The following is a 15083-nucleotide window of genomic DNA, read 5'->3' on the forward strand; positions in this document are numbered from 1 at the left end:
TATTTATTCTGGCTTTTAGTTCTTCCAGTGATGGGGAGGATCGCTCCATCCAGTGCGGTGACATCAACTTTCTAGCCTGGAAAATGATTCTACAGAAAGCTGCTGCCATGGGGGAGTCCGAATCCGCCCCATCTTCCAAGACACCAAGAATACAGATTTTGAATACAGATAATGTCCACATCTGGAGAAGCCTCTATAGGCATTAATGAGAATCGTATGGCCGTCTATTGCTGGCTGTAAAGGTAAGAGGTTTGGAGAGAAAACATACTTCCCATTACACACAATGGGAAGAATCCTATCAAGGAGATGTGAGAGATGCAATCAGCGGATCATGTAGAGATCTTATATGGAATCCGCATTCACATCCATAACTGATGAGCGCTCCACTAAGCCCAATATATAGAATGAGCGACATCTTATGTGGAGTTGTGCAGCTTAAGCCCAATGAGTGGAAGCGGAATAGGTGAGATATTTAATATGACGCTCCCATCATTATATGGTGAATATTCTACAGAGCCACATGTAGAATTGTAAAGATCATCAACCCAAAGATGGCCGCACTTTATAGATGCACAGTCATATATCATGTAAGGAATTGCCAATCAAGTGAAACTCTCTCTGTTTCTCCATTATGATGTATAGTCTTTGGAGAGTCTCCTTTATTAAGGAATATGCATTTTCCTGTATCCATCAGTTCTGCTTTTATAATTTCTGCGTTTTTGATGCTTTTTTGTTACTTGCGTTTTTGATGCAGACTTTTCCCCTCATTAGTGTGAACGCTGAAAGAATTGAAAATCTGCCCCAAATCTGCAGGTGACAAATAAGCCCCGTGTGCACGAGACCTCGGGATTCTCACTCACTTTGCTGGAGTTGGGAAACCCTTCAGGTTTTGTGACAGATCTGCATGGTGTGCACAGGCGTTACGGCTCCATCCTCCCCACTATGGTGATATTAGTAGTGTGGAGGGTACATGTAATGTAGTGATGGAGGCTTATTAGCAGCGAGCATCGCACCCTCACTCTTACCTATTGCCGTCCTTGTTACGTGCGCTCCTGGAGGAATCCTAATTGTGCAGATCCTCCATGGCGGAAGCTTATGTGCCGATTACTGCAGCATTACAGAAATCCTCAGGACATCACTGGGCCGATTCCCAGAGGACGGGAGCGGAGAAACCCCGATCTGGGTGAATATTTCATAAGACCGGGACAGCGCTGAGATCTCTGCAGAAGAATAAGACATGGCTGATGTGAGCAGGTGGGACGCACTGACACTAATATAATGGAAGAATCACCCTGAGGATGTGTCTACAATGAGACATAAAGCAGATTGGATGATGGAGGAGGATGTGAAGAATCAATCTGACATGAGGATCAGAGGAGGATATTAATAATATTCCTGACTACAGAAAGAGAAGAATGTGAAGAATAGAAAGGATCAGAGGAGGATGAAAAGAATAGTTCTGATTAAAGGATCAGAGGAGGATGTGAAGAATTGATGGTATGAGAGAGGTCAGAGGAGGCTCATGATTTGCTGCGGTTCTGAAGTCAGATGTGAAGTCTGAGAACAAATGTGACACTAGATGGGGGCTCTCATTAGTGGTCGTCCAGGACAGATCCGCAGAGGAGCTATAGACCCAAATAAAAGTATTTTACATTTTTCTGTGTACAGAATTGCATGCTGGGTGTTGGTGAATGGAGAGCAGTGCAGCAGGGTAAAGCAATGAGGACACTGTCTGCAGTAGCATTGCGCGGCCTCTAGGGGGCACATCCCTTATACTGATTTTCCCCTATTGAGTAATCCCAGAGGCTTTCTCCCCTCATTATCCCCTGGAGGATGGCTCCTGTGTCTGCGGCCTCTGTCCCCCGTGGTCACTGTGTGACGCGTCTTATCCGGCCCTGAGATCTCACAGGTTTTCTTTCCCTTTCGCTTCCTCCAGCTCTCACCTCTCCGTCCTCCCTCTGCCCGGAAACTGCTGAGCAGCGGAGATTCCTTCTCCTATTGGAGGACGCTGCAGCTCCCGTCCAATCAGCGCTGAGCTCCGCCCTCCAGTGTACAGAGACTGTGGTGCCGTTACAGTGTGTCAGTCCTGGGTGACACTGAGCTTCTCCTCCTCGGGGTCCCCCCATATATCGGGGCAGGAGGATGTGGCCCCTCATTGGGCTTCTCCTTCACGTGTCTGCGGTGTGTTCTGGTGAGTATGGAGGGTGATCAGTGATTGCTCCTGATCGCAGAGGATTATTACGTCTTAGTATGCACACGCTGCGGATTCTGCTGCGTTTCCGCAGCGTTTTTGGCCGCTGTGGACCCGCAGCAGTTTTAGCTGCGGTGTACAGTACCATTCAAATGAATGGTTAAAAAAAAACGCTGTGTAGACGTTGCGGAAAAATCCACGCGGATTTGCTGCGCTTTTGAAACCGTAGAAAGAAGTGACATGTCAATTCTTTCTGCGGAATCCGCAGCGGGTTCCTATCTCCACCATTGTGGAGATGGTGAATCCGCAGGAGCAAACCGCAGGCAAAACCGCAGATAATCCGCAAGTCTTTTGACCTGCGGTTTATCTGCGGTTTTTGCAAAATCCGTGCGGATTAATCCGCAGCGGATTGCGCAGCGTCTGCACACACCCTTATGTCGTATGTTGTGATTGGAGTTTATGGATCAATGTGTTGTCGTCTATAAGAGGCAGAAATCCACTAGAGAAGCTGCGCCTGTAAGATACAAATACAATAATGATTCGGGCCCATAGTCTTTAGTGTGCAGAGAGCAGGATACATAAAAAGTGCACACAGGAAGCCGAGAGAGGTTCTGCAGCAGCTGCAGAGTGACCTGTACAGTACATGACCCCAGCTGCTGCAGAACATCTGTGAGGAACATAAAAGCCTCTGTTCTTGCTGTAACTCCCATAGACTTTCACCCCTTACCGACATCTGCTGTACATGTACGGTGCAATGGGAAGTGCGTTCCCACAAACAACCGTACCTGTATGACGCGATGATAAAGAAAAAAGTTAAATAAAGTTTATAAAAAGGTGAAAAATAAAAAGAGAAAAAATTTTGCAAGTAAAAACGCTGTTTTATTTATAAAAAAATGAAAGTAAGGCCATGTGCAGACGTTGCATATTTTTTGTTTCATTTTTCTGCACAAAAACTGCACCTGCTGGCAGAAAACGCATGGTGGAATGTCTGCGTTTTTGATGCGGTTTTATAGCATTTTTGATGCGTTTTTGGGATGCGTTTTTCTTGCGTTTTTCAAACAATTTTCCATGCATTTTCTATGCTGATTTCATGCATGTTTTGTGCGGTTTTGCTTGCGTTTTTCTACCTGATTTGTCTGCCTTTTTTGAAAGCAAATATAAAGAGAAGAAACTTCAAAATAGAAAAAAAATGATGTCACTTCCTAGTCCAACCTCTTTCTCCATTTTGGATTCGGCACACTTTCGTAATCATGAGTGCTAACCTTGAAAATGATCGGAGTGAACAACGAAGCACACAGCATGGCGAAGAACATGGTGAAACTAATGTATGGCTACGCAGGCCACAACGCCTCCAAGCTTTGGGAGTATTTCTTGATTCTCTGAATCAGCAAAGACTCCAGGTAAGCAACACTGTATGTAAAAATATTGTTTTTGAGTCCTCATCACACATAGTGAGATTGCTAGCGAGGTCGCTGAAACATCACAGCTTTTGTGACGCAACAGCGCCGTCGCCAGCCATCTTGCTACATGTGATGGATATGGGCGACCGTCCCCCTGCTGGATATTGCTGATTGAGCTTGAATGTCCTGTCCATTTTTTGATCGGTTTTGTTCCCCTGGCCTCATGCATTGCTATGTTTGCTGACAATGAGCGACTGCGATGGTGGTGCAGAATTCAAGGACGCAGGCTGGGGTCGTCAGATTAGCTGCTGTGTGACAAGGTCCCAATGACTGCTGAGGTTACGGCTTGCCGTATAGTGGCTGTGTAAATTGAATAGATCTGCCTGGTGAGTGAACAGGTAGCGACGTACCAACCATCTTTAGGTCACATCGTGTTCCTCAGCGCTGGAGCGTTGTAGACTCTTACGGGACCTTAACCCATATTATTTTATCTTACTTGCAGGCCAGAAAGAGAACCAGAAGAATGTGGGTAGACCCCATTGTGGCAGAACGTACAGGAAAGGGTCACTTTCGTGTGCTATACCAAGATTTGAGAAGGTAAGTTACCCATATGTGACGAGAATTTGTTATCAGTACAAATCTGTATGTGATGTAACTTATTATTTTTTTTAACAGATATCCCGAGACATTTGTGTCCTTTTGCCGGCTCACCATCCCGGCATTTGACCGGCTCCTGAGCATTATGGGAGAAGACCTTATGATATTTTTCCACAAATAATAATAAAACAAATTGTAAATATTAATTTATTATAAAACCAATAAAGACTTTATGACCAACATAGTCTTTTTTTTTTTTTTTTTAAATATAAAATCTTTCAACAACAAAGAAAAGGTTCAACAAACACAAGTGTTGTCCGAATATGGCCTCACAAAACGGTGACAGCAGGTCTGGTGTCAGCAACGCAGAACTATTGAAGGTAATGGAGGACTTTGTCATCCAGGACCTGCCTTATGCCCTAAACTAGTTGAGCAAGATGTAATCTTGGTAACTCATGTTTTCAGAGTTAACATCTCCATAATAAGAATAGTTAACGGGAGGTCACTGATACCGTTGGTCATCACGCTGTTGTGGTGGTGGTGGCATTGGTGGTTGTGGAGGCGGCAATGGTGGTGGTGGTGGACGCCTTGCACGAACACTTTGTGTGGCCCCTATTACAATATCTGCTAAAGGTGCGATAGGCGAAGGGTCTTCAAATTCTGACAGTATTGCATTTACTACTGTCATAAACTTAGTCTGCCTTTCCGCTGACAGTAACCGAGCTTTGCTGGCTATGCTGGCACCAAAAAAATCCAAGTGATCTTCCCTGGAAGATTTATTGATTAGATCTATGGTGTCATTAACCCTTTTTGTAGTCACATCCATTTTTTTTTTTGGTTTTGGCCTTGCTTTTTTTTGCCAGTGGCTCGGTTACTGTCAACGGATTGGCAGCTGTTTGACTGTTTGGGGCAGGAGTATTTTGGGTCTCTGCACAAGATGCCATCCCTGAAGATGACGCAGCCGACACTACACCAGATGTACAGGGAGACTCAGGTTCACAGAATGAAGACCCATCCATAGAATCCGTGGATCCTGCGGCCTCTTGGCTGGCATCTTCAGGAAGAGGCGAAATGTTTCCATCTGTGCTGTCATAAAAAAAGATGACAGAGTTTTCAGTGACAATTCAAATTTTAGTCATCCTAACAACATTGAAATTATATCTAAATATTCACCTCCTCAAAGTCCTGCTGGTTAACAAGAAACACATGTCTTGATACAAGCTGAATTTGATTTTCGCCGGTGAAGATCCACTGGTGCCAATCTTGGCTTGGATTTTTTGAAATCGATCTCTCACCGATCTCCAGCATTGCTTAACATCATGAACTAAAATGTAAAGAAAAAACACATTATGATCCGTGCAATACGTTTAAAAATGAAGAGTTGGTCTGTATAACCAACATAACAAAAAGTACTTACTAATTTTCTGCTGCAGGGCACCGCTGTACCCATCAAATTCAGGATACAGCTGACGGCAGATTCTGGACCAACACATATCACGTGTGTACTTGTCTTTGTAAGCCTCATCGGCCGGGTCCCAGATAGCTGGCATGTCTCTTATCTGTAATGGATAAGAATATGTTATTTATATCTTCATATTTAGTTTGTTAGCATACATACAATGTCATACACACACACACAGTCACGTACACACACTTCCCTCACGATGTGATAGCATCGGGTACACCTATCCGTCAACTCCTGGACAGTCTGAGTTGCAACGTAAAATTGGTGGATGGAGCAAGACATGATGTCCCAGGGTGTCAATCGGATTATGGGGAATGGACGGTTCTTCAGGCCATGGCTTAACTGCCTTCATCTATCAGGAACTGCTGACACACTCCAGCCACATGAGGTCTGCCATTGTGGAACCTAGGGCCAACTGCACCTGGAGGGCTGTGTGGCCCGACCAAGAAAAACCACCCCACACCATTACTGACCCAGTGCCAAACATGTCATGCTTTTTGATGCTGCAGGCAACAGATCACTCTGTATGTTGTCTCCACACTCTGTCATGTATGTCACATGTGCAGAGTGTGAGCCTGGTGCCTGCGCCATCCTTCAGCATGACCGTTTTAGCAGTGGGTTATTAATAATGGTGTGGGCTGTTTTTTATTTTGAGGGCAATGTGTAGTATTGAACTGAAACACGCGCATGAAGGCCACACACAATACTACGGTGAATTAGGACTAGATTCCACATTCCTTTGTGTTTTTTTAAATCCAAATACAGGCCTCCATTGGTTTCCAAATTTGCTCGCTATGGATGTTTTTTTTAAAACAGCTGGGGGGTTGATATTCAAAGCCTGGGAAGATTATCCTCTTTCCCAGGATACCAAAAAACAGTCCACATTTACTTGATTTAGCATTCTGCACTTGAACAAAATGGCGTGAGCCATCGCCATTTTGTTCAAGTCCAGAACGGCAAAGCCAGTAACTGGGGCTCGATTTTTGGTATCCTGGGAAGGGGATAATCTTCCCAGGCTTTGAATATCAACCCGTCGCTGTCATCTGAGCCTTTGATGGCTAATAGAATATGTGGCCCCCCACCCAAAAAAAATTACGTGGGGTCCCCATATATTTTGTTATTCATCAAAGGCTCTGCTGACAGCGGCGGGTTGATATTAATACCTTGGGAAGATTAACCTCTTCCCAGGCTACCAAAAAACAACACGTAGTTGCTGTTTGTCCCTGTCTGGACTTGAAAAAAATTGGCGTGGGCTCCCGCCCAATTATCAAGTCTAGAGAGGTAAAGCAAGCAAGTGTGTGCTGATTTTTTGTAGCCTGGGAAGAGTTTCATCTTCCCAGGCTATGAATATCAACCCGCCGCTGTCAGCAGAGCCTTTCATGGCTATTCCAATAGGGGGACCCCCCCAAAAAAATGACGTGGGGTCCCCCTATATTTTTTACACAGAAAGGCTATGCCGACAGCTGCGGGCTGATATTCATAGCCGAGGAAGGGGCCATGGATATTGGCCCCCCCCCGGCTACAAATATCAGCACACATCCGCCCCAGAAATGGCGCATCTATCAGATGCGCCAATTCCGGCACTTAGCCCCTCTCTTCCCACATCCCGCACCGTGGCGGCGGGATGTGGGGTAATAAAGGGTTAATGTCACCTTTGATTGACAGGTGACATTAAGCCGGGTTAATAATGGAGAGGCGTCAAGAAGACGCCGATCCATTATTAATCCTATAGTTTAATATGAAAAATAAAACACACAGAAAAAATTTGTTTAATGTTCTTCATTTAACCATACTTACCCATAAAAACCATAACCTGTAAAAAAAATAAAATAAAAAAACACTAAAATACCAACCAGTCCGACGCAATCCATTTAAAATCGAGTGTCCCACGTCGATCTCTAGTGGAGAACAGTCACATCAGTAGATGTGACTGCTCTCCACGGGTTAAAAAGTCACACTGACAGGAGAAAGTTCCTGCAGTGTGACTGCGCATGCGTGTGAGTTAACCGGAGTTCATACTCCGGGACTCACTTTACGGCAATACCGACAGGTCAATTACCGTAAAGTGAGCTCCCGGGCCGTAAAGTGAGCTCCCGGGCCGTAAAGTGAGCTCCCGGACCGTAAAGTGAGGTCCCGGAGTTCATTGAACCGCCGGGAACCCACCGCCGACCAGCGCACACTGCAGGAGCAATTTAACTCTTGCAGTGCATCACCGGAGGACATCGTGGGACAGAACCTTTTGGGTTTTTTTTACATTTTAATAGGAGACAAGTGAGGGAAGGCTTCGGGCAGGCGAAAGTGGTATGTGGTAAGTATGTGTACATGTTGTGTGTTGTATGTACTGTTTGTTACGTGTGTTTTTTTTTAACCCATTGTGGTCATCCGCCTGACGATGGGAAAACTCTCCCATCATATTTGGATGGGAGAGCTGTCCCATCCGACGAATGACCACAATCTGTCACTACAGACACACAGACTGACGCACAGACTGACACACACAGACATAACTTACCAACTCAATCATACGCCTCACATCCATCCCCATACGACGGTACGACTACATTTTTTTTTCAGACAGCATACACTTCCTCCTTCCTGTTCCGTCACTTCCCTTTCCTGCGTTTTTGGATAGCAAATCTGCAGCAAAACCGCAGATCTTTCTTTGATCAGCGGTTTTGCTGCGGAATTTAAAGATAGAATGGGAGTCTATGGGTGCAGAACCGCAGCGGAACCGCAGAAAAGAAGTGACATGCTGCGGAAAATAAACCGCTACGTTTCTGTGCGTTTTTTTCCGCAGCATGTGCACATCAAGTCTGCGGATCCCATAGACTCCCATTATAGGTGCACTACACTGCGGATTTTAGGCTATTCCGCGCGGTACAAACCGCGGCGGAACCGCAATTAAATCCGCAACGTGTGCACATGGCCTAAAGGGGAAGAAGTGCATATCCGGTATCAACAGATCCGGAACACAGTGTCATATTATATAACATATCTGATGAACACTGTAAAAAGATAAACATTCCAAAAATACCACACTGACACACAAAACATAGAATAAAAAGTGATCAAAATCGCCTGCAATAAAAATGGTATCAAGAAAAATATCATCTTGTCCCGCAAGAAACAAGCCCTTACATAGGTCTGTAGAGAAAAAAACAAAAAAGTTACAGCTGTCAGAGTATGAGGATGGAAAAACATTGTAACATATTGATTTTAGTGTGCGAAAGTGGCAAAACATAAAAAACCCTGTATAAGACCGGTGTCTGCGATCATAATGACCCGAAGAATAAAGCTGCCCGATCACTTCTACCACATGGTGAATGGCGTGGAAAAACAGTTATAAACTTCTGGTTCTTGTTTCCTCTGTCACCCAAAATAAAAAAAAAGGGATCAAGAAATGTTCTGTGTCCAATATGGTACAAATAAAAGCATCAACTCATCCCGCAGAAAACAAGAACCACGCGGCTCCATCAGCGAGAAAGTAAAAAAGGTCTAGCTCTCAGGATACGGTGATGGAATGACAGATACTTTTTTTGTAAATCAGTGTTTAGCAAAAAATAGCAAATTATGAAATTACTAAACAACCCCGACGTCGCTGTAATTGTACTGACCCGAAGAATAAAGTCGTCTTATCACGTTTATCGCATGGTAAATAACATAAAATGGCGCAAAAACAGAGACAATTCCTGAATTGCTTTTTGTTTATTCAATCTGTTTCTCAAAATTGGAATAAAAATCAAATGAAAGATATGATGTACCCCCAAATGGCCCCAATGAAAACGTCAGCAAAACACCAGCCCCTCCTCAGATCTGCTGTCTATCAGTGGAAAAATAGAGGATGTCCATGTTCCTCGTAGTTCAGAGGCGCTGGAAAAGCGACATGGATCCAAAAGAACATTCCAGTAAAACCCAAGCATGGAGCGCATGCACCCAACAGTGTCCACAAGTGCAGTGTAGACCTAGCATTAGTTTGAGAGTAGTTTCAGCTGATTGTGAGAGTGTCGGACCCCCACCAATCTTATATTGAGATGAGTCCTTAATTGTTAGATTTTTAGAAGGGTTGTCCAGACGCACAAGCCGGGCACCATGTCTTAGACACTAGAATGGTATATTTGTAATTTTCACTCTGCAACTTCCATTGCGCACTAATTGCCAGTGGGGTCAAAATAGTGAGTGCACCCCTAGATAAGATCCCTCAGTATAATTTGAAAAATGGGGTCACTTTTGGGTGATTTCTACTGTTTTGGAACTTAGTGGCTCTGCATATGGTGCTCACAAACTACTCCAGGAAACTCTGCTCCCTAAAAGCCAAATGGCGCTCTGTGTCTTCTGAGTCCTGTCGTATGCCCAAACAAAAGTGTATGACCACATATATGGAAGCAAGGAGAGGAGGGAGGAGTGAGCTCAGCACAACCGTCCAGGTAATCATAAAATGAACTTTATTCAGTTCTCAAAGCGTACAAATTGTATGAAAACAAGCTGATGTGTTTCTGGCACGTTAGTACCCTTAGTCACCTATGCTGGTGGGTGCGCCACGGGCCGGGCTTATCTTGCAGGGACGTTACAAAGTGACCACTAGGTATTCGCTAAAGCTTCTGATGGTGATGATAAGCTTTGCCGCCTGTAGTCACCAGGTACCACTCGAGGGCAGTCCCCGAGTCTGCAGCAGCGGGTATGAGGTACTGAGAGGTGTAGTCAGACAGTCCGTGGTCTGTGCAGGCATCACAGAATCAGTAATCTTAGCTGAGGTCAGAAGCAGAGAGGTCAGTCAGGACGGGTAAACAAGCCGGGTCATTAATGGGTGGCGGAATGCAGAAGAATGCATGAACAGGTACTATCAGGATAGGAACCATAGTTCAGGAGGGGTAGGAGGAGCTGCCTAATAAAGACCCAGCTAGCACGGTATAGGCCAGGGAAGCTAATTTCTGCAGGACCCAGCAAGGTTAAGTTTCTGCAGAGACCAGCCATGTCCCCTGTGAAGATCTGAGGTTGTGGGTTGTAATAATCACCTAGGCAGGTTAACGATGCAACTATTTTGTATCCCTTAGATCCATGGTTTTACAACAACTCTGGGTAGATGGGCAAAATACATTGCCCCCAGTCCACAAGATCCCCCCCCCCCCGGGGCCGGTAGTCCCACTGCCTCCTTACCAGGCAATACTCACTGTCTCCTAACTTTTGGTTGGCCCATAGATTTCTTATCTCCAGCCAGTACTGTATAGTCTGGAGTCACAGTCATTGCTCTTCTAGACAACCGGTAACACAATCAAAGCCCATGTATCCTGCAGCAACAGTCCTTAATAATGTTCCTGAAATCCAGACAACATATCCCTCAACGGTAGCACTTGTGTCCAGCCCAGCCGGCAACCGATCTCCAAACTCCATCCATCCATGTGCTCCAGGACCTCATCCTCGATCCGCTCCCTTCTACGTCACTATCCCAAATCTCTGACTAAACGTGGCATCTTTCCCCCTCCCTGCGATCAGCCCCCTGAATGGGCAGAAGTGTACACACCATGCCTCAAACATTTGCTTTTAGCTCAACAAATGAAGAACATTTCAGAAGTCCATCACCTGAGATTGCATGTGAGACCCCCTATGGTGACGGTTCCACCTGGGTCTACTATCCCCGTCCCCACAATCGGCCTTTTTGCTGGGAGAACAATGGCTGGAGGCCCCTGAGATACTGATGATATTAATAGAATGATTGCTTTACATTTACCTTTAGCAATCTGCCTGGCCTTATGTATACATTACATCCAACCAGCACATCTTCCACTGCTTGCTGTCACTGAATGGAAATATTGATTTGTGAGTCTGAACTGGAGCAAGCAAATCTCTAATAAAACACAGCAATATCAACGTAACCAGTGCTCCGTGCTGGAAAAAGTCTGGATCCCGTAGAGCTGTGGACTCCACTCTACGTCCATTCGTCCAATAGTCTTTATGAAATGGCCAACTCCTCCCACTCCCCAAAGCTAAATGAAAGCCATGCAGATGCAGCAGTGCTGCAAGACTAACGGGGCAGCCTGACGACTGGACGTGGAGAAGCCGCACACTGAGTAGAGAGGTGCTGCGGAGTCATGCGACTTACTACCGTGACAGCTATTTCAAAATTCAAATGGTGCTCCTTTCCCTTCTGAGTGCCGCCGTGCACCTAAACAGTAGTTTTCCACCACATATGGGGCATCAGTGTAATCAGGAAAAATTTCACATCAATTTCACAAATCTAGATTTTCATTTTCACGGATCAACCTTATAAAGCTCCTGTGAGTTCAAAGTGCTCACCACACTACTAGATAAATTCCTTGAGGGGTGCAGTTTCAAATATGGGGTCACTTGTGAGGTTTTGGTTTTTTTTTACTGTTGAGGAACATAGGGGGTTCTGCAAACGTGACATGGCGTCGGCTATCTATTCCAGCCAAATTTGCACCCCAAAAGTCAAATGGCGCTTCTTCTGTTCCGAGCCTTGCTGTGCGCCCAATCAGTAATTTTATACCATATTTGCACCCTATATGGGGTATCTGCATACTCAGGACAAATTTAGGGGTCCATTTTCTTGTGAAAATGAAAAGTTTGGGGCTGAAAAAAACCTTTTTTGGAGAAAAATTAGAATGTTCATTGTTTCCTAGCAAGCACCTAAAGGGTCAATAAACTTTTTGAATGTGGTTTTGAGCACTTTGGGGTATTTTCTGTCAAAAATGATTCTTATGTAAAGTAGACATGTAGGAAGTGTTATGTAACTGTTTTAAGAGCATAAAATGTCACATTTTGAACATTCCAAAATGATCACATTTTTGGTAAATTTTTTCTATTTTCATAAATAAATACAAATTGTATTGTTCCAAATCTACCACTAACATAAAGTACGATGAAAATCATTCTCAGAATCACTGAGATATGTTGAATGTTCCAGAGTTATTACCACAAGTCAGAATTGAAAAATTTAGACTTGTCTGGAAGGTGGGAACAGGCATCGTCGGGAAAGGGTTAATAGAGAAGAACTGGCCTTAATCTCCAAACTAAGGTCATGGATGCTTGATGTTCTCAGAAATAGGAATAACACTGATACGTTGGACATACTGTAATTTGTATGATAAAATAGAGGTTCTGCAGCAGGTGAGGTGTGTATAACAGATAATGTATTTTCTCCCGATTGTAATATTATACAATATATATAATTTATAATGTGCAGGGCAGAGCGCGCATTACACCCCACCAGATTGGAGCGCCATTACATCCTGTACAATGAACACTCTCACGTACAGGCTTGGAGATAGCGATAAGTTTATTAATCATTATTATCCCGCAGCCTTTTCTCTCTCCTCAGTTCTTTTACTCTGTGTGCAGTCAGACGGCCGTATTACTCGTGTGAGGATGACATTGCAATGCTTGGACTGACCGTCGGCTCTACTGACCCGAGTGTGACAGCTGTGTAGAAATACATGGTGTCACCCTCAGGTGAGGGCAGCCGATGGCCAGTCCGAGGATTGTGATGCGATCTACATGAGAGTGATACAGCCGTGTGACTGCAGCCTAAAAGGAAGCCGTCACCTGATTTGTGCTGCCCAAACCGGGGAGCCAGTCACTGATAGAAGAGTGACAGGAGACGGGCGGCGGGCCGGGAATAGGGAGAGATGCAGCAGAGCTGTATGTGCGGTCGCCCCACTGCACTTGTGGCTCATACCCACTACACTACAATAATAAATTTCACTAAAACATAAACCCAGATTTATGTATGAAAGGTTTGGACGTGATCAGCATTACAGCGGCTCTACATAGATGGCAGATTTGGAGTGAAAAAACCCGATGATAAATTCTCTTATAAACACACAAAATAATCTATAAAAAAATTGAAAAAATGATGAAACCCCCCCCCCCCACATAATTAAGTCTAAGTGCACATTACGTCAGTGCTTCTGGCCACAGTGTTGATCTGGAAGATTTTCCACATAAATACTGCAACGTCTCCATAGACGACCGTCCACCTGTTGGAGGCTGAGGGTGTGTTCCTTGTACCTCCCATGTGGCGGGTGTGCACCAGCATACCGGTCGTGTACCCGTGTAGGGGAGAGCAGCAGACTGCACTTTCTTATACCCCGCACATACCTGTATACCATGTGGTGTATATGTAACAGTGGGTCCCGATGGTGGACGGATCCATCCTGTGATCACTGATGGCCACAAGCCTCCAGAGCCTGCGCCCAACAATGTCCACAAACGTAGTGTCAGGAAATCAGGAGAAAAACGCAGAATCTACAATTGGTGATTCTGACAATGCAAAGAAAGTTTTTTTGTTTTTTTTTATGATATAAACAATGTTGGTGAATCTCAATATATCATCCCTCGGGTGTCTCATTATGTGACAGCTTTTATTATCTCCCCTTTTCTCCAATCTTCATCTCTACAACAATCGGCCATTGCTCCGTGTCCCCGTCTCACAAGAATTAACTTTATGTGCCAACAACTGAGCTCATAAAACATTTCTGATATTCATTTATTCTACCGACCTCCTGATATCCACAACCGGATGGTGGGAGATTGTGGTTCATCTGCTGCAGTGTAGGAAAGAAAACTACATACCATATATACCCGAGTATAAGCCGAGGCACCTACTTTTGCCACTGAAAACTGGGTAAGCTTATTGACTCGAGTCTAAGCCGGGTATGCATTGTCCCCTCATCCCTGTCCTGTATGTGGCTCCCCCCATCCTGTCCTGGTATGTGGGTCCTCTGTCATGGTATATAGCCCCCCCAGCATGGTATAATACAGCCCAACATGGTATATAGCCCCCCCAGCATGGTATAATACAGCCCAACATGGTATATAACCCCCCCAGCATGGTATAATACATCCCAGCATGGTATATAGCCCCCCCTGCATGGTATAATACAGCCCAGCATGGTATATAGCCCCCCCAGCATGGCCCCACAGTCCAGTACTCACACTGATTTATAAAAAAAAAAAAATACCCACACTCCTCACTTTCTCCTTGTGCCTGCGTTGCTCCCGTCTCCTTTCCTGCACTGCCTGGTACACAGTGAGAGCGCGATGACGTCATCGCACACCCGCAGTGTCAGAGGCAGAGCGGGGAATGATGGGAGAGGGAGCATTAGCTGATGCTCTCTCCTCCAGGCTCCATAATTGCCTCTTTCAATGGGAGGGTGGAGTGGGCAGGTGGGCCCCCCGCCTCACAGGGGCCCCTTTGCCTCCTGCAGCGCTGCTCTCCTCCTTGAGCAACACATGGCTAATTTGAATTTTGACACAATTAGCCATGCGGTGCTGGAGGGGCCCCCTCTCCCCCAGCCCCATGCAATGCACGGCGGTAGGTCTGCCCCTGCATGACTCCCCCTGCCTCGCATTCCTCGGCTCCCCTGTCCCATCGTGTATGGCTCCCCCCCGTTCTATTCACCCTCCTGGCGCCATC

The 15083-nt window shown here is 45.2% G+C and overlaps 1 protein-coding gene and 2 long non-coding RNA genes across 3 annotated transcripts in view; 2 read left to right on the forward strand and 1 right to left on the reverse strand.

Annotated features, from left to right (window-relative positions):
- The first annotated feature begins 2060 nt into the window (after nucleotides 1-2060).
- LOC141048421 (class I histocompatibility antigen, F10 alpha chain-like) overlaps nucleotides 2061-15083 on the forward strand; it is a 490026-nt gene continuing 477003 nt past the window's right edge. The window contains exon 1 of the mRNA XM_073543969.1: nucleotides 2061-2191. Within this exon, the coding sequence (XP_073400070.1) occupies nucleotides 2143-2191 (49 nt within the window). The 5' untranslated portion in view covers nucleotides 2061-2142. The remainder of the gene's footprint in view (nucleotides 2192-15083) is intronic.
- On the forward strand, nucleotides 3864-4428 carry LOC141048429 (uncharacterized). The gene is made up of 3 exons (XR_012220050.1): nucleotides 3864-3977; nucleotides 4094-4188; nucleotides 4267-4428. It is a non-coding gene; the product is annotated as an uncharacterized lncRNA (long non-coding RNA).
- LOC141048438 (uncharacterized) lies at nucleotides 4726-5683 on the reverse strand. Its single transcript, XR_012220061.1, has 3 exons — nucleotides 5606-5683; nucleotides 5362-5512; nucleotides 4726-5274 (listed from the first exon to the last, which is right to left on the reverse strand). It is a non-coding gene; the product is annotated as an uncharacterized lncRNA (long non-coding RNA).

This window comes from Dendrobates tinctorius, unplaced genomic scaffold (assembly GCF_039654945.1).
Source record: "Dendrobates tinctorius isolate UK_male_01 unplaced genomic scaffold, ASM3965494v1 ptg000135l, whole genome shotgun sequence".
Classification (NCBI taxonomy): domain Eukaryota; kingdom Metazoa; phylum Chordata; class Amphibia; order Anura; family Dendrobatidae; genus Dendrobates; species Dendrobates tinctorius.